A 24,149-nucleotide genomic window follows, 5' to 3' on the forward strand; every position below is an offset into this window, starting at 1 on the left:
ACTATTCTCCTCCCTCCTCCCGCCCGGCTTGGAAAAAAAGACAACAAATTAATAAAGAACCATTTTTTTTTTACTTAAATAGATTCAATAAAAAGTCGGAACAACAAACACACACACACACAAACACATCTTAAAATAAACTCTTTAGGGACCGAGTGCGTGTTTCTTATCCACAGTACGATGCAGAGGGGGGAGGGCAGGGGGCGGGGGTCCCTTCCCCAGTGTCCCCGCGGGCTTGAGTACCGGGCGGCGGGGCCAGCTCCGCCGCGATCGCCCCCTCCTCCCCTCCCTGTTAAATACACAAATATATTATATTCAATATGAATCGAGTCTGTTTCCAGCAGAAAAAAAAAACATACAAAAAAACGCGAAAGGGGGGCTTGTAAACGTCGAAGTGGAAGGACTGGACGCAGAGCGGGCGGGCAGGAGTCCAGTGTGGTTTGCGGTGCCCCGGGGGCCGGTGCCCACCGCCTGCCCCCTCGCCCCTTGGGAGGCGTGCGCCCAGTCGTCCAGACTGGGGGAATGTCCGTATGGGGGGGCGTTCAGAAGGCGTGTCCCTTGACCCCGAGCAGCAGCTGGCAGCCGTTGCTGACGTGGGTCATGACCTTCTGTTTGAGCTGGGCCACCTGCTCCCGGAGGAGCCCAGCAGTGCTCGACAGCCCCGCGTTCTCGGCCTTGAGTGTCTTCACCTTGTCCTCCAGGCGCGCGATGCGCTCCAGCTTCCGCTTCCGGCACTTGGTGGCCGCCAGCCGGTTCCGCAGCCTCTTGCGCTCCACTTTGATGCGCTCCTGGTCTTCCATATTGATGGGGGACACCGGTGGCGTGGCGTCGCGGCTGCGCGCCTCAGGCACGGTCTGCGGTTCCTCCTTGAAGGTGGAGGCTCCTCGGCCCAGGCCCAGTTGCGCCGGGTGGCCGCCAGCGAAGGGTGGCGCGTGTGGGAGGTAGCTGATGGTGGCCGTCGGGTACGAGCTCCCAGTCCCGACGGCGGCCCCGGCGCCTCCAGAGGGCGCAGAGGCTGGGGAATAGCTGTTGAGGTTGGTGTAGACTGGAGGTGGCTCCGGGCCGGCGTAGACGCCCCCGGGCCCAGCCGGGGGCCCCGAGCTGGCGCCCAGGGACACGTTGGGGGGCGTCACGTGGTTCATCTTGTGCAGGTCGTCCAGCGCTTTGACAAAGCCGTCTGCGAAGCCCTCCTGCTCCTCGGTGACACCGCCCCCGGCGCCCCCCGCACCTCCGCCGCTGCCTCCCCCGCGGGGGTAAAAGTACTGTCCCGGGGGCGTGGGTGTCGTCGTGATCACTCCGTTGCTGTTGGGGACGATCAGGCGCTCCAGCTCCGATGAGGCAAGCTTGAGCGACGCGCCTGTGTCCGAACCCTGGCCGGAAAAGTAGCTGCTGCCACCGCTGCCCTCTGGTCCCGGGCCCCGCGCCCCGGGGGCTTTGAGACTTCGGTAGGGGTCGGCCAGGTTGAGCGCCAGGCTGGGTTTCAGGAGTTTGTAGTCGTGTAGAGAAAGGCCGCCCGGAGCCCGGCCGTATCCCGCCGCTGCGTATGAGTCGTCGTGGTAGAAGGGCTGTTCCATTTTAGTGCACATCCGGGCGGCCCAGGCGGTCTGGGGGGGTCCCTGCGGGGCCGCCCCGGGCCTCGCTGCGGCGAGCGGCGCCCTGTCCGCGACGGTGGCTGGACTGGGTATCTGGACGCGCGTTCCCAGGAGCTGGCACCGGCCGGGAGAGGCCAGCCGGCGGCGGTGCGCGGAAGCTCCGTGCGGCTTCTCGAGCCCTTCGGCCCCTGTCCGGCGCGCTCGCTTTCCTGGTGTCGCTTCCCCCTGCTCCCCGCTCCCTGCTGACTCCGGTGCTGGCCTGGCCGCGCTCAAGGTCCCGGCAGCTCAGGCTGAGCCACACGCCTTTATACGGCTATTGTCAGCTACGGAAGTGCGCTCCGATTGGCCGTCGCGCGAGCCGGGCCCCCGCGCCCCCCTCCTCCAGCGTGGGGAAGGGGAGGAGGCGGCTCGCGTCACTGTCAGGAAGCGCGTGTCCTTGTAAACAGCGGCCACGGGCTGGGTGGCTCGGCGCGGCTGCAGGGGGAGGGGCTCAGGGGACCCCGGGGTGCGCGAAGGAAGGGGTGCTGGTCCGAGATACACGGGGAGGGACTCCAGGGAAGGCACTGATTCCCCTGGATGCGAGGAACTGTTACAAAGCAAGTGTGTGTGTGTGTGTGTGCGTGCGTGCTCGTGTGCGTGTTGGGGCGGAGGGCGGGGGTGGTCTCCAGGGTGTACACAAAAGGCCTGAGGGACTCGGAGTATTCGAGGGGGGTTGAAGGGCTGATTATATACACAGGGAGACCCCACAAAGGTGAGACAGGAGGATCAACCAGAGTAAATGAGAGAGGGGTAAGGTAATGTGTGGGGGTCCTGAGTACAGAGGGGTTAAAGGACTTGAATTTTAATAGAGGGACTGAACCCAGGAAAAGTGAGGGGGGATCAAAAGGGCAAAAGGAGGGGATGGAGGATCCATTATGCAAAAAATGAGTAGGGGTCCTGAAGTCCATGGGAGAGACTGAGGGCCTCCATAAGGGGAATCTAGTTATGTAGAAAGTGAGGGCTCCGGGGTATACCGAGTCTGGGAAATTATGGGGGGGGGGGGACCCTGTCAGAGGTTGGGAGTCACTGGGGTCATCATCTGCAAAGCCCTGATGAAGGAGAGTTAAGAGTCCGGACACACTTTCAGAGCCGAGATGATAATGACACAGGGTCTCCAGCTGAGACATGAGAGGAGGGGTTTTTGAGGATCCTGGGGATTTGGACTGCTGGATCTTCCATGACTGGCCACCCCTTCTTGTGGGTGCTTTCTAGGCGCCAGTATACTTTGCTCCCATCTCCAAGCCCTCCCCCCGTGACCCGGGGCTTGACCGACACCGTGCCGACTCAGGGTGCTGAACCTACCCCGACGGCCCGGGCGCGGTCGCCCAACCCCACTCCTTCCTTAGAAACAGGCTGGGGAAAGAGCGCCGCGGCAGGAAGTGTGGCAACAGCCCCGGGGGAAGGAGCCCGGCCCTGCCTCCGTCACTCGGATCCTACGGGACCGTGCGCCCCGCCCTGGGTCCGGTTGGGTTCTGCGCCTCAGAAGAGGAACGTGGACGTGCGACCCCGGCGGAGGCCAGGGTGCGCAGAACACGCCCAGCCGCATAGGCCTCTAGTCTCCCTCTCCCAGCAATGGTTCAGCCCGCAGCACCCGCAGGCGACCGCGGAGGCAGGCGGTCCGGGGACGATTCCATTAGCCCGACGGAGGGGGACGAGCCCGGGAGCGGGCTTGGTCGCCATGGCAACAGGCCGGAGTCCGCGGGCAGAACTGGGGGCGGGGCGGCCCCGGGAGGCTCTCCCCCGCGCCCATATAAGGACACAGGAAGGGGTGGGGCCAGCGCCGTCCCGGGGCCCGGAGCCAGGACCCGGGAGCCCGGGTATCTGCCAGGTCCCAGGGCGCGCCCGGGCCCCCGGACGGCTAGTCCCGACCAGCCCCGCCGCCGCCCCCGAGGCCCCCACGGCCGCCTCGCTGGGCCCCACCCAGCTGCTCTGGGGCTGCGTCCTGCCGGGCCCGGCCCGGCCTGGCAGGTCCCCGCCTGCCCGCGGGCCTGGGTCGGACTTCGCCCCCGGCCCGATTGGGCGCGGAGGGGCGGGCCAATGCCTCGAGGCGCCCCCGGCGCCTGGGCGGGCTGGCACGACTGCCTCCTTCCTCGGGTGGGGTACCTTTCCACCAGGAGGTCTGGGCCTCTCCTCCCACATCCCGAGGGGCTAGGATGCCCCTTCCCTCCCTCACACCAGTGGGCAAAGGGCCTTATTCCCGTTTTAATCTGGGGGTCCTTCAACCATCCAGAATACCTAAAAGAGGGGTGGACAGTCTCTTCCTCTCCAGGGTATCTCCTTCATCCCGTCAGAGGAGACCAGAAAATCCAAGGGGAGAGAATCTAAGGGAACTCTGTGCCCCTTTCCCAGCACTATACTGAGGTTTAGATAGCGAGGCTCCTAGTTAGACTTAAGGCGGGACTTCCAAGCAGAATGTGAGCCACTAGAACTGGTGGAAGCTCAGTGTCTCTCTCTCTCTCTCAGAGAGAGATGCCTCTGTCTTCTGGGAGGATGAAAGTTTCTTTAGCGTAGAGAGAGGCTGAGAGACAGGGGCTAGCCTGCCTTTGTGGGACAGGCAGAGAGCACACTTAAGTGCCAGGAAGAGAAGGAAAATGAAAGAGGCAAAAAAGAAACTGAGCCATGTGGGGGCTGGGGAAGTCCAGCAGAGCAGTGAAGTTAGGGAGGAAGGTCCCATGAGAAGCTGGGGGTATCCCCATCTTTGGAGGGTCCTTGTGACCCCTGGGTGCTCCCTCCCCTCCTCCTCTTGCTTGAACTGCTCCCCTAACCCCACCCCAGGCTCAAGGGAGATTCCAGCGGCTGGCCGCTGAGTCTGGCGGGCGAGCTGCCAGGCCTGTGTCTCCCGCCCATGCTAATAACTGCAGCTGACATCTGGCCGGGCCCTGCGGGGGCGCAGCGGGCAGCGTTGGGGGGCTGGGCAGGTCTAGCCTGAGGGCAGCATCTTGGGAAGCCAACCTGCAGGTCCCACAGGCCAGGAGGGCACAGTGAATCAGCCCTGGCCAGGGCTGAGGTTAGCCAGGCCAGGGGAGCCCTGGACAGACGTGAGGCTGGCCCAGAGAGGGTCGAGATGGACGACAAAGATGGAACAAGGAAAAGTGGATGTATGGGGGCGGGGGTCAGGGCAGGGAGAGATGCCCAGAGCGACAGACCGGGGGCAGTGTTAGCGTCATGCAGGCTAACAGTGAGACTCAGAGACACTTAAGATAGGCAGACAGACTGAGAAATAATAATTATTATTTTAATAGCTAACACTTAGATGGCTCTTAGCATGGGCCAGGCAGTCTCCTAAGCGGTTTACATAGAGTAACTCATTCCTGCTTCCAACAACCCAGCGAAATGCATGCTCTATGTGTCCTCATTTAACAGACAGGAAAACTGAGACTCAGGAAGGTAAGGAACTTGCCTGATATCCCAAAGCTACAAGGACTGGAGTCAGAATATAACCTGAGCTGTCTGGCTCCAGAGCATTAGCCACTGCCCCGTGGATTCACAACCAGAGAGGCATTTATGCTGCACCAAGTGTATATCAAGCTCTGCAGGCCCTTTCATGAAGGGTCTCTGTTTCATCCCCAGAGAAATGGAGTTGGGCACAGGGCAGGGAGGTGGGGGTGGGGATGGGAGCAGGCTAGCCTGTTGAAGTGGGGTCTGGTTGCTCCATGTACTCTGCATGGGTGTTTGAGCAGGGGGTGGGGATTGGGCCGGCAAAGGAGGGCGGGGGCCCAGCCAAGCTGGTACAGCCGGTTCCAGGCCCCTGCCAGTCTCACCCTTGTGGCCTGGGCACCACCCCCTCACGCCGCCCCACTGGCGCCAAGGCCGGCTGTGAGGAGGGTGTAAGGATGGCCCCCTCCCCCACCCAGCCTGGGTGCCCAAACTGGCAGCTGGGAACTGCCCAGCCCCTGGGCTTCAAATCAGCATCTGGCTGAGGAGTCTGTGCCCAGACTTCTCCAACGCCCAGGGGACTGGGGCCTGGGGAGTGGAATAAGGAGGAAGTTCACCCACCCCCACCCACAGGTCTCTCTGGGGCTTTTAGCCTTGAGGGACTTCTCCTTCTTATAAATAGCCTGGTGACCCCCTTGCCCCAGCCCCACTGACCGACTGGGCCTTCACCAGGAAACTGGGCTGGGGGCTGCCCGTGAGTCAGCCAGTGGGCAGGCCAGGGCGAGAACCCACAAGTCATAGCACCCAGCCTCCTGCGTCCCTGCCCCTGGGTGTGGACAGACAGCTGGGCAGGAAGAGGCTGAGAATCACGGAGGCCCTCCCCCAGGAACCCCTAGCCTGCCAGCCACCTCCCTCCCCCACCTCTGTGGTTTGGGGGTCCCTCACCCCCTCTCCTGGAGAGGAAGCTTCTGGGTTTCCTTGGAAGCAGGAAGGAGAGGCTGTCTCCTCAGGCTGACTCAGCTGGGCATGAGGGGAGTTTCCTACAAAGCTACTTCTGTTCCCCCCCCGCTCCTGGAGAGGTCTTGGGGGGCCTAAACATGGCTGACAATCCTGGGTGCCCCCTTTCCAGGGGATGTGGTGAAAACTATAAGCCCACACCCCACCAAGGACTGAGGCTGATGAGCTGGGCCTCCTAGGGGAAGTGACAAACAGCAGGGAGGGAAGTGGGGGGGGGTGATGTTTGGAGAGAGGAAGCACCAGGATGGGGGGGCAGTGCGCAGACACAGGCCTGGAAGCACAGAGCCCCACAGCACTTCAGCATGGTCCAGGAACGTGTGTGTATGTGTGTCTGGTTGACTGTGGGTTTGCATGTGGCTGGCCTGTCAGGGCGTGTGAGAGTGCGTGTGAGGCCTGTCTCCTCAGTGCAGGGGTGTGTGTGTGCGCGCGCGTGTCTTGCCCCAGCCCTCCAGGGGTGTGTAGGGCCTGTCTGCTTTGGGGGGCAGGAGGTGGGTAAGTGTGTGCGTGGTCTGTGGAACAGGTTGCACGTGGCTGACCCACATGTGTTTGTTGTTTTGGAGTTCATATGGCTCACCTATTTGTGTTTGGTGTGTACGTGTGTTTGTGTGTGTGAGGTCCACAGCTTGCCTGTGTGAGGTCTGTGTGTGAGGTCTGTGGCTGGTCTGTGTGTGTGTGTCTGTGTGGCTGGTCTGTACGTCTATGTAAGCCCCGTGGCTCTGTGTGTGTGTGTGTGTGTGTGTGTGTGTGTGCGTGCGCGCACGTGCACTAGCCGACAGGTTCTGTCAGGGTGTCTCCGAGCCAATGTGTTTATGAATGTCCGACTATGGCTTGTTCATGCCTCTCTGTGCTGGGTGTGACTGTCTGGCCAGACCATGTCTGTAAATATGTCCGTTTGTCTGTTTGCATCCGTCTAGTCTGTAGGTGGCTCTGGGCTGTGTTACTGCTGAGCTGTTGTGTGTCTGTAAGCCCGAGTCTCGGCGTCTCTTGGAGCCTTGGAGTGTGTGTGCCATGTGTGTGGGAAGCTGGGGTCCTCCTCATCCACCTCTCTGTAGGTTTAGGATGGTCTCCATTGAGTACCTTTCTGAGTGGGTGCACTTGTTAGTGTGTGCGCATGCGCATGTATCTGAACACCTGTGCATCAGGATCTGAGGGTGCGTGCGTGCATCTGAATATCTCCTGTGCAACACTAGATGTACCTATGTTGAAAGCAACCGTCCCTTCTCTCTGAGTCTATGAACATGTGTGTGTTGCCTGCCTGTGTCTGACACCGGGTTTGGCCTCTCCTGCCTGCCTGTTTCTGGCCTATCCTATCTGTCTCAGTGTGAGTGTGAGCACGGCACTACGCGAGGCTGTGTGCTTCTCACCTGAACGTCAGTGTGTCCATCTTGCCCGTGTGCCCAATTGATTTATCTGTGTCACACACACCCTACCTGCATGCTTCGGAATGGCCAAGATCTTCATGAGTTTGGCAGCGTTTCGATCTTGCTCCGGAGTCTGCTCTGTCACTGCCCTATGTGTGACAGCTGCCACTGGGTCAGCTTGCCCAGATGTGTGTCTGACCCTGTCTGTGTGTGCCTGGTTGGCAGTCTCTGTGGCCAAGGTGACAGGAGTTTGTGTGTCTGGACTGGGTCTCTTTTGGGGTGACTGTGTGTGTATACACTCCTTGCCGCCCCCTCCCCCAAGTCTAGCCACCCTGGGCCATGTTTACTCTGCCCCCAGCCGATTTCTGCCCTGCCCGGGGAGGGGCTGACCCTCCAGTCTGTCCAGCCAGCAGTCCACAGGATGTTCCCCAGACGCTGTCTCCGCCGACATCCCCTCCCTCTGGCCACCCTTGGGTCAGGACCCAGGCGTCCAGGGCAGCGGGGGTGGGGCTGCAGCGTGGGGGGGGGGGTGGCCTGTCAGGGCCCCGGAATGAGGGTGGGAGGTGGGGAGGCAACGGGCCCAACAGGTTCCGCCTCATTCCTGCCCCGCCTCTCACTTCCTGGGTGCCCGCCTGGGGCAGGGGGTGGATGGGATGAACCCCATGGCCTCAGAGCTCCTGGGTGGGGCTCGGCCCGCCCCGCAAGGACTGGCTTCTGCTGGGCACCTTGACACTCAGGCCTGAGAGACAGGAGGAACCTGGGTCCTTCTGCCTGCCAGGCCTCCTCCTACTCCTGTGCCCAGCTCAGGATGCAAAGCGTCCCCTCTATTATTCACCTAATTCCCACAACAACACAATGGGCCGGGTATAATTATCCCCTATATTCAGATGGGGAAACTGAGACCGAGACAGCAGTGAGGGCAGAGGCAGGATTTGAACTCAGCTCTGAATGCTACCCAAGACCCTCAGCCCGCTCACCAACCGCCTTCCTTCCCTTCTCTAAAAATGGTACATGTAGGGTGGAGTGTAAACCCAGGCCCCCATGAGGCCTGGCTCAAGGGGGCGCCCAGCTCGCTCTGAGTCAAAAGGGGCCCCTGTTTGAAATGAATAAGAAAACGGCTTTAACCGTTTCATCGCCACGATGGGCTCTGCCAAAACTTCCTGTGGGCTGGGGGGGAGGGGCGGGAGCTGGGTTCCCGGAGGCCCGGGCTGTGGCGGGGAGGCCCTGCCAGTTCTGGGGTGGGGGGGAAACACCAGCGAGGGCTGGCTAAGGGAAGGCACCGGCAGCCCCCGGAAGGGGCGCCCCTCCCCACCGGACCGGGAGGTCCCTAGAACTTGGTTCTCAGCCCCCCCTTGCCCGGAGGGGGGGTCTCAGAGTCCGCAGCCCCCTCCCCAGGGGCCTGACTCACACTCGGGGAAAGCCGCGAACGGTGAGTCACGGGGGCGGAGAAGGGGGAGCAAGGTCGGCTGCGGCCGAGGGACCCCCGCGCTGGCCTGAGTCACGCGTGCTCCAGCCTCGCTGACCCCAGCCCCCCGCCCCAGAGGCCGGGAGCGGGAAGCGCACTGCCGGAGGACCAGGGAGCCGAAGGACCCAGTGCTGGGGGGAAGCACGCGTCAGGCCGCGCGGGAAGCTCCGGTTCCTATGGTAACTGGGGGGTCTCTCGGCTCCACGCGGCGCGGGGGAGTTCCTCTCTCGGCAGGGACGGCCCCCGCGCCCCGGGGAAGCCCCCGCGCGCTCCATCGAGGGGCCACAAGTTTCAGGTCGGGCAGGAAGGGGTTAACGGCGGCCCCCTCCCGGGTTTCACCCGCGCTCCGAGCCCGGGAGGGGGCGGGGCTATGCCCTGCGCGCCCCCGCGCGCCCAACCCCCGCGGCCGCCCACGCACACGCGCACGCACTAGCCCATCCCCCCCGCGCGCTCGCACGCACGACCGCGTCGGGCTCCACGCATGCAGCGACCCCCGTCGTGTCTCACGTCACGCACGACGCACGCGCCCCCGCAGCGCGGGGAGGGGCCCCTCCGGGCGGCAGCGGCTTAGAGCCGTGGTACGTGGGGCGTCTGGTGCCCACTGCGCACATCTCCGCCTCGGCGGAGCGCCGTGTCCGGTATGACTTTGACACCCCCATACACAAGGTCACAGACTCTGCGATGACCCACAGTGTCACACGGACACAGGATACACCTGCCATAGGTTCGCTCAAACCTTCACTAGTCCAGCCAGCCCCGCAGCAGACACGGACAGGGTCACGCGGACACACCCGGAGCCCCAGATGGTTCACAGGCACACTTGTCATTCCTTGTGTATGGAGACCGGGCCATGTCCATACACAGAGAGGTGGTATGTGTAGGTACCCGGATAAGGCCACACCATCACCATGGAGACAAAGTAAGACGCAGATACAAAGTCTTGGACACCAGGACTCCAACCTTGGAGGGTGGAGGGACACTAGGACAGCACAGCCGTGCTTGTCACAGAGACATATGATGGGGACAGAAGGTCATCACAAATAGGGTGCATGAAAGAGTCACAGACAAACCCACAAGGGCACACACAGGGACACTAAGATTGTCATGGGGATGTGAACAAATCAAGGACATACTTGTCAGGGTCATGCTATCACGGAAAGCCACATGGAGAAAAAAGACATGGTCGCACAAAAACAACCTAAAGCCACATTGAGGTACTGATTGTTACACACTTCTCATACAAAAAGTGACACAGGGGTGTAGACAGCAAGGTTGCATATAGAGAAGCACTGTGCCCCAGTCGCCATCAGAAACCACCCCCCCCCACGGCCAAATCACAGTTTGTTGCATAAATTTCCAGGGCCCCAAGACACGGGCAGATGCAGACACAATGCCTGTGCACCCACAATCACAGACCCACTATCTCACACCTACAATGTGAGCACACTTTACAAGGACTCAGACACACACAGAGACACGGGGAGGAGGACAGGATGAAAAAGTTCCCAGTGGGATATTAGTGTCTTTAGTGCAAAAGGCCTGCCAGAGTCCCTCCTGGTATGGAGCATGGTGTCCACCCTGTGGCTGTGGTCATCCCTGAGGAAAGGGCATCATCCTCCAATTGTGTGCACCCAGGGTCCCCATCCTAGCCCTCATGACTGGGTCTTTGCCCAGATGTGAAGGCCGGAGGGGACGGGCCGGGGTCCAGCTGTGGCCGCAGGGAGGGGCTGAGTCACCAGCTTCCCAGCAGTACAACCCAGGCTGGGCCCAGCTGTTCCTGGAAAAAGGCAGGAGGGGGTGGGGTCTCCAAACCAGCTGGGGGCTGCTGGCCCTCACCCACACTCTCAGTCCCTACTAATGGTGGCCTCAGGAGCATCCCCCAAACTTTGGAGCTCCCTCCACAAAAAATTAAGGTTTGCATCTTTCCCCCAATTATAGGGTTCCTGCCCCCAAATGAGGGCTTGTGACCCTTTCCTCGAATTGAAGGTACCTAGATCCCTGTGGGACTCCCTGCATCCCTTAACAGATTGCCACTTTCCCCTACCAACATGGAAGCTTCCTTTCTCCACAAACATAAGAATCCCTGCCACCCCAAATGGAGGGTTATGGCTCCTCTCCCAAACTGAAGGTACTCAGACTTCTCCTTAAATCTGAGGACTCAGGTCACTGAACATCTAATCTAGAAAGCCCTAACATCACACTGGAACAATTTAAGTCCATGCTCCAAATATTTGGATTCCCTTATTCTTCCTACACAGCAAGATCCCTGCAGTTTTTGCAAATACTGGGGATCCCAACCCAAATATGTGACGGTCCCCCCAACACTGGGCAAACAGGCCCTCCCACAAATATTCCAGCAACCCCTGCTTGTAACAGCCGTAAGTTCCGGTCCGTCTTTCCACTTTTACCTGGGGGTAGGGTGGCCCCATTTCCCCCTATTGGCAGCACCCTGTCCTCCGGTGGGTGCGGGAAAGGGGAGCCAGCGGCAGTTGTTCCCACGCCCGCCGGAAGGCAGCCCAGTCCGGAAGCCCGCACTGCCGGCCCCAGTCGCCTTCCCTCCTCCTCCCTCTCACCCCGCTCCCAGGAGTTGGAGGCCGAAAACAACGCGGGGAGGGGGTGTGGGGGTGTAGCCGAGCCTGGGAGGCCTCCGCGTGCGTGCGGCTGCGCGTCTGAGTGGGCTGTTACTGGGTTTCTGATGGTAGCGTGACTGTGCTCCTGCGATGCGGCGTGGGGGCTGCTGTCATCTCGCTCAACCCGCTCCGGGGCAGGGTCTTCCGAGCCAGACTCGGGGTTGGAGAGCAGCACCCCTCCCCTCAGATCTAGACCCACCCCCAAAGCAGAGCCCGCCCCTCCCTCCAGGTACAGCTAATAACCTCTAATTACTGCTCATTAGCTTGCCCGCCTCGTGGGAGAGGAGCTGCTGGGGTACTCTGGCGCCAAAGGGTGCGGGCCGGGGCTTTACCCCTTCCCCTAAAGCCAACTAGAATCTCTGTTTCCTCTCTTGCGACCGGGAATTTAAAACAGCACCTGCCACCCAGAGTCGTGGGGAGATTTCTTTTTTTTTTTTTTCCGTGGGGAGATTTCTATATAATTTCAATCGCTTAGCGCAGAAGCTGCATACTGTAGACACTCAATAAATGGGGACTGCAAATTTATTAACTACTATTGTTACCACTTTCCTTTGAGCCCCCTCCAGAGCCTGGGCGGGGTCTCAGAAAGGGCACATTGCTTCCCCGCAGGCTACGCTGCAGCAGTGTGCGCGCCCCCTGGTGGGCCTTGGGGGCACGGCGGCCTGGTCCCGGGGTCTGAGGCGGGAGGACGTCGCGGCCCTGGGCCGGGGGGTGGGGGATGGGGGGAGTGGGGCGGAGTGGGCACCGCGCAGGAGAAGCTTAGTGGTACTGCGTCCGTACTGGGCAAGTGTGTCTGTCCCTCACCCAAGACCCGAGCCTGGCTGATTCATCCTGCCCTCGACCTGGGACCACGCTCGTCCCCTCTTGTTTACTCCTGAGTCAAGCCTCCCAAGTCACCTCTACCGGGGAGACCCTTTTAGGATGTCTCTTCCAAGTGCACAGAACGTGTAAGGGCCTGCCCTTTCCCCGCGCAGATTATGGCTCCGATCAGAAGGTGGATGGGCAGCCGAATTTCTTCCAGCTGAAGGGGAAGGACGTGAATAAGCCTGTAAAACAGGGTGGGATGGCTCCTCCTCACGAGATGAGGAATAATCGTGAGGTCTCGGCTACCCCCAAAAGAGCCAAGGAGCAAGGGGTAGCGGGTCCACACTTGGGATGTGCAAGCTTGGCCCAGACTGACCCCTAGCGGCAGGGCGGGCGCCCGAACGCTGCCCGCATCCAAAATGGCGGAACTGGAAGGCCGATCGGGCGCCGGGCGATCACGTGTCCGGGGCGGGGCCTGCGCCTAGGGGGCGGGGCGGGGCGGCGCTCTAGGCCGAGCGGGAGGTCGGGGCTGCGGGCGCTCGCTGGTGGCGGATCAGGAGGTGGCTGCGGTGGCGGGGCTCCGCGGTCGGGGTCGAATCCGATTGGGAGCCATGAGCGTGGACAAGGCCGAGCTATGCGGGTCTCTGCTCACCTGGGTAGGTCGGGGGCGGGGCCAGGGACAGGTGTGCGCCCGCTCTTCTCGCCCGGGAGCCCTGGCCTTGGCTTAATCTATCCCTCTGTTCTGGGGCTGGGAGGAGGAAAGGTTGGTGGGCTTGCAGGGCAGTTGGACTCCGGCCTGAGCACCCGCCCCCGTCACGTGGCAGGTCTGCGTGGAAAGAACAGGTGAGGCCCCGCCCCTTCGCGGCTGGGTCACTTAGGGCGAGGGCACAGGTGAGCTGGCCTGGTCACGTGGGGCCTGTGGGGACCAGGTGACATGTGGTTCCGCCCTGGCCCGGTCGCGCGGGGTTTGTTGAGCTGGAGTGAAGTGAGGCCACGCCCCCTCCAGTCCCAGGTGAGCAGAGGCCACTCCCCCGCGGAGCTGGAGTGCGGGAGTGCGAAAGCGATAGGCCAGTCCCCGCCAACCGTGTGAGGTTCCTGCTGACCGGGAAAGTCTGCAAAGGGGGAATGGTTCTGTTCTCCCAGGCCCTGACTGCCCGTTGCCCTTTCCTCTCCCTCTGCAGTTGCAGACGTTCCACGTCCCATCCCCTTGTACCAGCCCCCAGGACCTGAGCAGTGGCCTCGCCATAGCCTATGTGCTGAACCAGATGTGAGTGGGGCTGAGGGGGAGGGTCCCGAAAGGGTCCCCCCGCAGCTCATCCCGCCTTCTCGCCCCCAGAGACCCTTCCTGGTTCAACGAGGCGTGGCTCCAGGGCATCTCAGATGACCCAGGTCGCAACTGGAGGCTGAAGGTGACAGGTGGACTCATGACTGGGGGACAGCTTGGTGAAGAGATAATCAGGGAAGGCTAAGCTAGACATATCCTGGGTGATGGGTCAGCTAGACACATGTCCTGGGTGATGCACAGATTTGGCTAGGAAGAGAGACAGATGTCTGGTTACCAGCCAACTCTGTTCTTTCATTCTCCTGTGGAGCAGGCCTGGGTGTGCAGCAAGGGATAACACAGACACCCCCGCCCCACACACATACACATAAACACTAACATCCAATGGCAGTAAGTTCTATGAAGACAATAATAGCTGGGCCACGAGACAGGGCAACTAGGGGAGGTGGTTACTCCAGATGGGCTGACCTCTGTGTGAAATTTGGAGAGAGGATTCCAGGCACAGGGAACAGCAAATGCAAAGTGGGGAATAAGGTTGGTGTATCAAGGAAAAGCAGGGAGATTAGATCAGAAAACAAGGGGGCAGGAATGGTGGATGAGGTCATTAGGAGCAGGGCAGGCTGGGGCAGGGAGATGGATTCTATTTTAGGGGCTGTGCAAAGTCAAGGGAAGGTTTTAGCAAAGAGGAAAGATACAAACTGCCTTGGACTTTAAAAAGCTCCCTCTGGCCGCTTGGAGAGGAATGGGGGTGTAAGAGTGGAAATTGAGACCAGGTTGACATAATCCAGGTGAGAGATGAAGGTGGCTAGGGCCGAAGGGTGGCAGGGCAGGTGATGAGAAGTGATTGAAATTCTGGGGACCTGTAAATAATATGGGCATGTGGGCAAGGACAGGCAACTAGACAGGTTGCCCTGAGACAAGACATTAAGATAGAGAATGGTGCTGGACAGGATGATGTGACCAGGGATTGGGAAATGAGGCAGAGAAAAGGCTGGGTTAGGCAGATTCAGAGTGGGGGCTGTTTGGCTCCAGGGACCCTGGACACAACTCTTTGACCTTCCCCAGGTCAGCAATCTGAAGACAATCTTACAGAGCTTGGTGGAGTACTCCCAGGATGTGAGTAACCATACCAGGATTTAGGGGATGGGGTTGGGAGAAGGTGAGTGTCCATGAGCCCCAACATCCCCCAATCCCACCCCACCCCCCATCTTCAGGTCTTGGGGCATCCCATTTTGGAGCAACACCTTCCAGATGTGAGCCTCATTGGCGAGTTTTCGGACCCAGAAGAGCTTGGCAAGCTGCTTCAGCTGGTGCTTGGCTGTGCCATCAGCTGCGAGAAAAAGCAGGGTATGGGGGTCAGGGGGTCCCCAGGGGAAATCCTGAGCAAATCCTCCTCACCCCCTACCTTCACATTTCAGTCTTCCTCACCTTGATCCCCAGAACACATCCAGAGAATCATGACGCTGGAGGAATCAGTTCAGCATGTGGTGATGGAAGCCATCCAGGAGGTAGGTGGGGGTGCCCAATGTGGCAAGGAGCTTCGGGGGAGGGGACATCAGAGCAGAGGCAACTGGGCACAGCTCTGCCCTGGTAAGTTCTGGGCTCTTCCTGGAACTCAGCTGGCCAGATTTCCCTGTCTCATGTGTCTGCCAACTCTTCCCAGCTCTCAGTCACAATTTAGCATCCTCAAAGGACCCAGCCTCCCTGCGGGACACATGGCAGGAGGGCAGCCTCTAGACTGGGGTGACTGGGGAGAACTGCCTTTGGGGACAGGAGGATGGAGAGAGGTCCTTGGGCTAGATCGTGGGAGCTTTAATGGCCACCCTCAGAGGGCACAGCTCATCTCAGTGCCTTCCCACCCTGCTTCAGCTCATGACCAAAGACACCCCTGACTCCCTGTCACCAGAAACGTATGGGAACTTTGATAACCAGGTAAGAGGTGTGGGGCATTACTGATTCTCCCGGTTGCCTAAGGAGGAGGGACGTGTCCTTAAATGTATAAACTACCTCCATTCCTCAGGGTCCTAGCAACTTCCCTTGCCAGATCCCCGGTGTTCCCACATCACTGTTCTGCCTGTCCCCTGGGGTCCTAGCCCTCTGTTAGATCTTTCGGGCTTCTTGGCTCCTCCTCTCTGCCACTCGAGATGCCAGACTCCCCCCCAGTCTCCCTGTGGCTCCCTGATCTCCTTGCCCCCACCCCCTCATCAGTCCCGAAGGTACTACTTCCTGAGTGAGGAGGCTGATGAAGGGGATGAGTTGCGGCAGCGCTGTCTGGACCTGGAGCGGCAGGTGAGGTTGAGGGTGGCAGGGAGGGAGCATAGGTGCTCCTGGTGCAGAATTGCTTGCTGCTGCGCCCCCCCCTCCCAGCGCCCCCACTCCCATTCCCCCTCCAAACTCCAGCTCCTCTGCACCTCCTGCTGGCAGCTGGTGCTCCTGGCGGAGGAGAAGCAGAGCCTGGCCCAGGAAAATGCGGTGCTGCGGGAGCGGGTGGGCCGGCCAGAGGGTGAGGGTGCCGCCGGCCTCACCACCAAGAAGCTGTTGCTGCTGCAGTCTCAGCTGGAGCAGCTGCAGGAGGAGAACTTCAGGTGCGGTCATCTCGGGATGGGGCCAGTCAGCCAGGGGGGCTAGCATGGGTACGGTCTCCTCAAGCACCCCCTTTCTTCCCTACCACCCCCCCAGGCTGGAGAATGGCAGGGAAGATGAGCGCCTGCACTGTGCTGAGCTGGAGCGAGAGGTCTCTGAGCTGCAACAGCGGAACCAGGCACTGACCAGTCTGGCCCAGGAGGCACAGGCGCTGAAGGATGAGATGGACGAGCTGCGGTGAGTACCTGGTCCCTGGGTCCCCGCTGTGCACTCTCATTGCCACAGTGTCCCTCTGAGGCCATGGTACCTCGAAAACTCCAAAATGCCCAGGGAACCCCCACAGTGTCTCCTGGACTCCACAGTAAGATCCTCAATCGCACTGTACTCTCCTGGATTCCATCATGTCTCTGGACACCTCCAAGATTCCTGGATCCGTGGTGCCCCCAGGAGCCCACAGTGCCCCCTTGTCATTCCACATTATATTCCCCAGACCTTGTAGCATCCCCATGACCCCAGCTACCAGCCCCCTCCCCTGCTCCAGTGCTGCCCAGGTGCCATCATGCCCCAGGATCCTCTTGTGCCCTCCAGGACTCAAAATGCAATAATTTTGCACCCCACCCCCACCCCCCATGACCCCTCTGTGCCCTTCATGATAGGACTATACCTTCTTATGACTCCACAGCACTCCTGCAGCCCCAAAGCACTTGGTGGGCCTCCACAGCACCCATTTCCTAAACCTCACTGTTACTTCTTTAACCTCAAAAGGCACCCCTGTGATCCCACAGTACCCCTGTAATGTTAAAGTGTCTAGTGAATCCCTACTGTACCTTAAAGGATCACATAGTGCTCTGCCCTCAAGCCCCCCGTGACCCCACCATGCCCTTGTTGATTCCATAGCCACCTTATTACCTCGAAGTGTCCTTGGAGGCTCTTTAGAGCCTCTGGATTATATCATTCCCCCTGTAACCCCTCAGTCATTCTATATCCCCACAATTTACCCCATCCTTGATCATGACCCTGGACTAACCATTGGTGCTGAGGACTCCCTCTATGCCCCTCAATGACCTCCCAACAACACCAGGCCCTGGTTGACCCTCCCAATCTACCACCTTGAACCCACACATCCCCAGGTAACATGACATCTTCCCCTGCCCGGAAGGGAAGACCCCAAATCCAAGCTGAACCCTGATCCCAGACCCAAGTGTCCTCTCCTGACTTGCCTCCTCCCCCAGGCAGTCCTCTGAGCGTGCTGGGCAGCTGGAGGCCACGCTGAGCAGCTGCCGGCGCCGGCTGGGTGAGCTGCGGGAGCTGAGGCGGCAGGTGCGGCAGCTGGAGGAGCGCAACGCTGGCCATGCCGAGCGCACTCGGCAGCTGGAGGATGAGCTACGTCGGGCCGGCTCGCTGCGTGCTCAGCTTGAGGCTCAGCGACGACAGGTGTGGCAAGGACCAAGGCAGAGTCCAGAGGGCTGGGTGCTCTAAGCCACTGGATCCCACCCTGCCTCCTCATCTTAAGCATGGTGCTTAGCCCTTCCACCTAGAGCCCTCTCACCCTCATTTATATATAGGTAGCACCCTTGAGGTGGCCCAGCTCCTCCATGTTCTTTGTGTCTGGTCTCTCTGGCCCCACGCCTTCACTTTCCAACCCTGCATCCTCATACCTCTCTGTTCAGGTTCAGGAACTACAGGGCCAGAGGCAGGAGGAGGCCATGAAGGCCGAGAAATGGTTATTTGAGTGTCGAAACCTGGAGGAGAAGTATGAGCTGGTGACAAAGGAGAAGGAGGTGAGACTGAAGTCCTGCATCCAAGCCCCATCCTGTCCGTCCCAGCTCAGCCCAGTCTCTAGGAGGACAACTGTGCCTCACATGGTGTCTTGCACCCCATCCCTCCAGCGGCTGCTGGCGGAGAGGGACTCCTTGCGGGAGGCCAATGAGGAACTGCGCTGTGCCCAGCTGCAGCCTCGGGGGCTGACCCAGGCTGGTGAGTTGGAGGCCTATTGGCCCAAGGGCCTGGGGCTGGGGTGGCCTAAGGTATTATTAGGGCAGTGTCCCAGGGCTTGTCTAGCGTGGGGGCAGAGCCAGGTGACCTTGGAGACAGGCTAGAATGGAAAGAGGTGACAAGGGCTAACAGAAGGCAGGGGCTGACCTCCCAGAATACCAAAGTCCCCAAAGATGATTCTTAGAAAGAGAACCCTAGCGATGGGGGCAGGAGCTGTGCAACAACCTGAAGACATTTCTTACCTTCTCCAGACCCCTCACTGGATCCCACCTCACCAGCTGTGGAAAACTTAGCAGCAGAGATCCTACCTGCGGAGCTGAGGTATCCTGGGGTCGCTCAGAGAGAGCTGTAGCCGCACCCAGAGCCCATCCTCAGCCCTGCTCCCAGTGCAGGCACCTCCTGCTAGGCTGGCCTGTTGTGTTGGGCTCCCAGTTCCTAGCCTGGGTCCTAGGCCCATGCACTCCTGATTCTGCCCTTACCTGCCCAGGGCTCTAGCTCTTGTTGGTTGCTTGCCTCCTCCAGGATCCATCCTCAGTGCACTAATTGGGTTCAACCCATCCGGCTCCTCTCACCGAGCAAAAATCCTACCCCCAGCCCCGCTCACATCGGACTCTGCCCCCCAGGGCGTAGCCCTGCCCTCCGTGTAGCCCCTGCTGGGTTCAGTGCCCCGTGTCTTGCCCAGATGAACTCTCCCAGCCCAGGTCTTCCCAGTTCTGCGTCTTGCTCTCCTGCAGTCAGGCCTTCTGGCAGCCGCTCCCGTAGCCCCGCCCTTGCCTGGCGCCGCCCTTAGCCCAGCTCAAGGCCCCGCCCATTTTGGGTCCCCCTGCGCTGGGTCCCCAGGACTCCAAGCCCGCTCCAGGGTCCGGCCAGGCCCTTCCCCGGGGCGCTGTCCCTCTGCAGGCCCGTCCGCCCAGTCTCCCTGCCAGAGCCCGGGCAGGCCTGCAGGGGGACCGGTCTCCAGCCCTGCTCTCGGCCCCGATCGGCAGGGAGACGCTCCTGCGGCTTCAGCTGGAGAACAAGCAGCTGTGCCAGCAGGAGGCGGCCTACCGGGAGCGGCAGGAGGAGCTGCAGCGCCACCTGGAGGAGGCCAACCGCGCGCGCCACGGGCTGGAGACGCAGCTGCGGTGAGGACCCACCCGGCGGAGGGGGCCCCCCCGAGCGGGCGCGTGGAGGGGGCGTGAGATGCGGGTGCAGAGGGCGGGCGCGGGCACTGAGTGGCCCCGCACTCCTGCAGGCTGAACCAGCAGCAGCTGTTGGAGCTGCGGGCCCAGGTGGAGGACTTGCAGAAAGCCTTGCAAGAGCAGGGGGGCAAGGCTGAGGATGTGAGTGCCCACCTCCTCCCTGCCTGGCCCTCCCTCGTGCCCCTCCCCCCGTAACCCTTCTCTCTCTCCCCCCTGCTGCTCGATGCCCCCTGCAGTCCATTGTAAGTACGGCGCGGCCCAGGGTGGCACCGCCCCCTACCCTCACCCCGGGAAGGAGTTGGGAACCTCTGGATCCCCATTCACCCAGTGCCTGTTTTCTCTCCCAGTCCGCCCTGCTGAAGAGGAAGCTAGAGGAACATCTGTGAGTCTCAGAGGAGGGCACACCTGGGGGTGGGGAGGGGAAAGGCTGCGGCACAGGTGTGGGGGATATTTGCTGTCTGCGGATTTATTTATGAGAAGAACCAGTTAGCCAGAACCTAGAAGGCTCAGATCTTATGGGATCTTATGGGCCAAGGGAAGGAGTATGAACTGTTTGGGGGGAACCATGGGGAGCCATGGAGGGATTTCAGTAAGGTACTGTGACAAAGTGACAGTCACCTTTTACTCTACTTTTTTTTTTCAAGATTTTATTTTAAAAATTTTAAAAATATTTTATTTATTTATTCATGAGAGACCCAGAGAGAGAGAGAGAGAGAGGCAGAGACACTGGCAGAGGGAGAAGCAGGCTCTATGCAAGGAGCCTGATGTGGGACTCGATCCCTACACTCCAGGATCACACCCTGGGCCAAAGGCAGGCGCTAAACCACTGAGCAGCCACCCAGGGATCCCCTAATTTTTTTTTTAAGATTTTATTTATTTATTCATGAAAGACACAGAGAAAGGCAGAGACATAGGCAGAGAGAGAAGCAGGCTCCATGCAGAGATCCCGATGTAGAACTCAGATCCCAGGTCTCCAGGATCACGCCTTGGGCCAAAGGCAGGTGCTTATCCGCTGAGCCAGCCAGGCATCCCAGGATTTTATTTATTTATTCACGAGAGACACACACAGAGAGAGAGGCAGAGACACAGGCAGAGGGAGAAGCAGGCTCCATGCAGGGAGCCCGACGTGGGACTCGATCCTGGGACTCCAGGATCACGCCCTGAGCCAAAGGCAGGTGCTCAACCACTGAGCCACCCAGGCATCCCAGAAGCTATTTTAAATAGCTGCGCTATTTATAGTTTAAAAAACAAAATATATACTAATCAATACATAGAGAAGGGGTACACCTCTTAGTCCCCCCCATTGGCTCAGTTTCCACCCCATCCCTATTCATATTATTATAAAAATCCTTACATGGGGCGCCTGGGTAGCACAGTGTTTGAGCATTTGCCTTCAGCTCAGGTCGTGATCCCAGGGTGCTGGGATCGGATTCCGCATCAGGCTTCCTGCAGGGAGCCTGCTTCTCCCTCTGCCTGTGTCCCTGCCTCTCTGTGTCTCTCATGAATAAATAAATAAAATCTCTAAAAAAAAAAAGAAAAAAATCCTTACAAAGTTTTTTTTTTAATTTTTTAGATTTTTATTTATTTATGATGGTCACACACAGAGAGAGAGAGAGAGGCAGAGACATAGGCAGAGGGAGAAGCAGGCTCCACGCACCGGGAGCCCAACGTGGGATTTGATCCCGGGTCTCCAGGATCGTGCCCTGGGCCAAAGGCAGGCGGTAAACCGCTGCGCCACCCAGGGTTCCCCTTACAAACTTTTTTAAGCAAATGCAAATGAATATAAATTTTTCTTCTGAGTCCTTATTTACATGAAAGGTAGCATAATATGTGTTAGTCTGTACTTTGCTTCTCCTACTTAAGAAGATGGTTAGGGGGGTGCCTGGGTGGCTCAGTTGGATAAGCATCTGCCTTCAGCTCAGGCCATGATCCCAGAGCGGGATCTAATCTGGCGTTTGGCATTCGGCTCCCTGCTCAGAGGGGAGTCTGTTTCTCCCTCCGCCTCTACCCCACTCATGCTCGCTCTCACTCTAATAAATAAATAAAATCTTTAAAAGATGGCTGGAGGGGATCCCTGGGTGGCTCAGTGGTTTAGCGCCTGCCTTCGGCCCAGGGCATGATCCTGGAGTCCCGGGATCGAGTCCCATGTCGGGCTCCCTGCATGGAGCCTGCTTCTCCCTCTGCTTGTGTCTCTGCTTCTCTTTATATATATCTCTCATGAATAAATAAATAAAAATCTTAAAAAAATAAATAAAAGATGGCTGGGAAATTTTGCCATATGAATAGTTATATTTTTTATAAGTACAGTGGCTTTTGTCAACTGGGGTTTTACAGGGAAAGTGGCCCTTACAGAACACGACTTGTTTGACTCTCCTCATTTCCACTAAGGATGGAGTGTAGCCATGACTATCCCAGAGTGCAGAAAAAGTTATTTCCTTAGAGAGGATGGATATATGGAAATATCAGGGCCTTAATCCTCCTGTAAAATTCCGGTCCAGAAGGGCTGACCCTTTGTGAATATCATAATGTATTTAAGTCATTCTCTCTAGGTATTTGCAATTTCAAAGAGTGCAACAAAGTAAAAGCTTATATATACATCATTTTGCTTATGTGCGGATAAGTCACCAAAGTGGAATTGGTGGCTTCAGAGGGCACATGCCTCTATAACCTTAGCAGACCTAGCCCACGCTTCACAGTTAGGTGTTATACCATGTTCCATACCCACTGCATGGTAATGATCTCACCTCCAGGGAGTGTCCTCAGATCTTTGGGGTTTTGCTGCAGGTGGCAGAACTAAAGTTTCACCTTGTGTTTCTTTTTGTTATAAGGGGTTTGTATGCTAGAAAGATCTCTGGCTGCTGGCTGGACAAAGGAGCTGAGATTGAGTGTAGAAGGGGCTGGCAGGGGGTGATGGTACCAGTGTGTGGGCTGTGGAATGGAGAGAAGTGCACACACGGGGGGCGGTGGGGGGGCACTAGGCAAGGAGCCAGCTGACGAAGGGCGTGGCAGGTTGTGGCTCCGATGCCTAAGGAGATGGTGGGACCAAGGCATACAGCTTCTGTGCCGTGGAGGGGGCGGGCACACAGAGGTCTCTGCAGCTGGGCAGGCGCACGTTGGCCGAGATGACCAGGGATGACCACCAGTGGGAGGGAGGGAGATGGGCGCAGAGTCAGCCCGCTGCTGCCCATCCTCTGTCCACAGGCAGAAGCTGCATGAAGCAGATCTGGAGCTGCAGCGGAAGCGAGAGTACATTGAGGAGCTGGAGCCGCCCGCTGACAGCGGCAGTGAGTGGGACGCAGCAGCTGGGCAGGGAGGAAGGGCCCCAAGCTTGGCGGGAAGCTGAGGGGTCCCTTCGTTCCCCCAGCCGCCCGGCGTATCGAGGAGCTGCAGCACAGCCTGCAGAAGAAGGATGCGGACTTGCGGGCCATGGAAGAGCGGTACCGCCGCTATGTGGACAAGGCGCGCACGGTGAGAACACTGGGTGCTCCGCAGGCCTCCTGCTGAGGCTGCTGCCTCCCGGTGACTCGTGCCTCCCACCGGCATGCCCCTGTTTTCCCCCCACTTCTTTTTGTTTTTTTCTTTTTTTAAAGATTTTATTTATTTATTCATGAGAGACACACAGAGAGAGGCAGAGACACAGGCAGAGGGAGAAGCAGGCTGCATGCAGGGAGCCTGACGTGGGACTTGATCCCGAGTCTCCAGGATCACACCCCAGGCTGCAGGCAACACTAAACTGCTGCACCACCAGGGCTGCCCTTCCCCCCACTTCTGCCTCTGTTGTACCCCACCCCATCACATACTTTTATACCACACTTAACATAGTCCAACACGTCCGAGGGCCTACAAGGCCAAGGTCACCCCATCTGTGTCTTTCCCAAACCCTAGGTCATACAGACCCTGGAACCCAAACAACGGCCACCCGGAGGGGCGCCCCCAGAACTTCACACCCTGAGGACACAGCTCCGGGAGCGTGACGTCCGCATCCGGCACCTAGAGGTGGGTGTCCTCATCACTTCCCGCTGTCCCCAGCATATCCAGGCCCTTGACTGTTCTTTCCTTGGCAGATGGATTTTGAGAAGAGTCGAAGTCAGCGGGAGCAGGAAGAGAAGCTGCTCATCAGTGCCTGGTATAATATGGTGAGTGCGTGTCACCGTGGCTGGAGTCCTGGGGTGCGCCATGGGCTCACCTGAACCCAACCCTGCCCCCTTCCTCCCTCCAGGGCATGGCTCTGCAGCAGCGAGCTGGGGAGGAGCGGGCACCAGCCCATGCCCAGTCATTCCTGGCACAGCAGCGGCTGGCCACCAACACACGCCGTGGGCCCCTGGGACGCCTAGCATCCCTGAACCTGCGCCCCACTGACAAGCCCTGATGGACCTTAGGATCCTGCCACCTGTCCAGCCCTGGGGGGCTCAATCCACCCTGGATTCCGCCCCCACTCACTTGGGGCCCAGCATCAGGAAGGCCTCAGTCTGCTGCCTGAGAGCCTCAACGTCATGACTTCTGCCCTTTGTTCTCTTGGATGGGACAAGAGCGCAGGATAGGGCAGGAGGCAGGAAGGGCCTATTCTTTCTAGCAATGTGATTCTTATCCTTGATTTTCAACCTCGGGTTAATGAGATGCCAGGAAAGAGAGTGATTTTATATTTGAGAAGAAAAATAATAAAGATTTTCAATCTGCCCTGGCTGGACTCTGGGCACTGAGGGGAGGGAGAGAAGATCCCTCAGGGGATCTTCTGATCATTGCTTTTAGAAAGCTTGTGTTCTTATTGAAGCATGAGTGAGTGAGAGCACCCACCAGGAGACAAGAAACACGTTTGTGTCTGTAA

At 59.1% G+C, this 24,149-nt stretch overlaps 2 protein-coding genes and 1 long non-coding RNA gene across 6 annotated transcripts; 1 reads left to right on the forward strand and 2 right to left on the reverse strand.

The window, feature by feature from the left end:
- Nucleotides 1-48: 48 nt before the first annotated feature.
- On the reverse strand, nucleotides 49-1,885 carry JUNB (JunB proto-oncogene, AP-1 transcription factor subunit). Its single transcript, XM_072787107.1, has one exon. The coding sequence runs from the start codon at nucleotides 1,584-1,586 to the stop codon at nucleotides 543-545; it is 1,044 nt and encodes a 347-aa protein (XP_072643208.1). The 5' UTR covers nucleotides 1,587-1,885; the 3' UTR covers nucleotides 49-542.
- A 10,886-nt stretch (nucleotides 1,886-12,771) lies between these two features.
- HOOK2 (hook microtubule tethering protein 2) lies at nucleotides 12,772-24,149 on the forward strand. Of its 4 annotated transcripts, none has more exons than XM_072787108.1 (22): nucleotides 12,772-12,939; nucleotides 13,465-13,550; nucleotides 13,620-13,692; nucleotides 14,631-14,681; nucleotides 14,780-14,912; nucleotides 15,006-15,073; nucleotides 15,435-15,497; nucleotides 15,774-15,854; nucleotides 15,966-16,150; nucleotides 16,245-16,385; nucleotides 17,381-17,582; nucleotides 17,819-17,929; nucleotides 18,038-18,125; nucleotides 18,395-18,464; nucleotides 19,130-19,267; nucleotides 19,378-19,465; nucleotides 19,561-19,706; nucleotides 22,526-22,608; nucleotides 22,689-22,792; nucleotides 23,210-23,320; nucleotides 23,389-23,460; nucleotides 23,544-24,149. In XM_072787108.1, exons 1-22 carry the CDS (start codon nucleotides 12,895-12,897, stop codon nucleotides 23,691-23,693), a joined length of 2,289 nt encoding a protein of 762 aa, XP_072643209.1. In that variant the 5' UTR covers nucleotides 12,772-12,894; the 3' UTR covers nucleotides 23,694-24,149. The 4 variants fall into 4 exon arrangements, with proteins under 4 accessions (XP_072643209.1, XP_072643210.1, XP_072643211.1 ...); XM_072787109.1 differs by having other exon boundaries at nucleotides 15,990-16,150; XM_072787110.1 differs by having other exon boundaries at nucleotides 12,773-12,939; nucleotides 19,672-19,706.
- Nucleotides 15,206-19,161, reverse strand: LOC140610740 (uncharacterized). Its single transcript, XR_012012281.1, has 2 exons — nucleotides 18,623-19,161; nucleotides 15,206-15,269 (listed from the first exon to the last, which is right to left on the reverse strand). It is a non-coding gene; the product is annotated as an uncharacterized lncRNA (long non-coding RNA).

Source organism: Canis lupus, chromosome 19 (assembly GCF_048164855.1).
Source record: "Canis lupus baileyi chromosome 19, mCanLup2.hap1, whole genome shotgun sequence".
In the NCBI taxonomy this organism is placed as follows: Eukaryota; Metazoa; Chordata; class Mammalia; order Carnivora; family Canidae; genus Canis; species Canis lupus.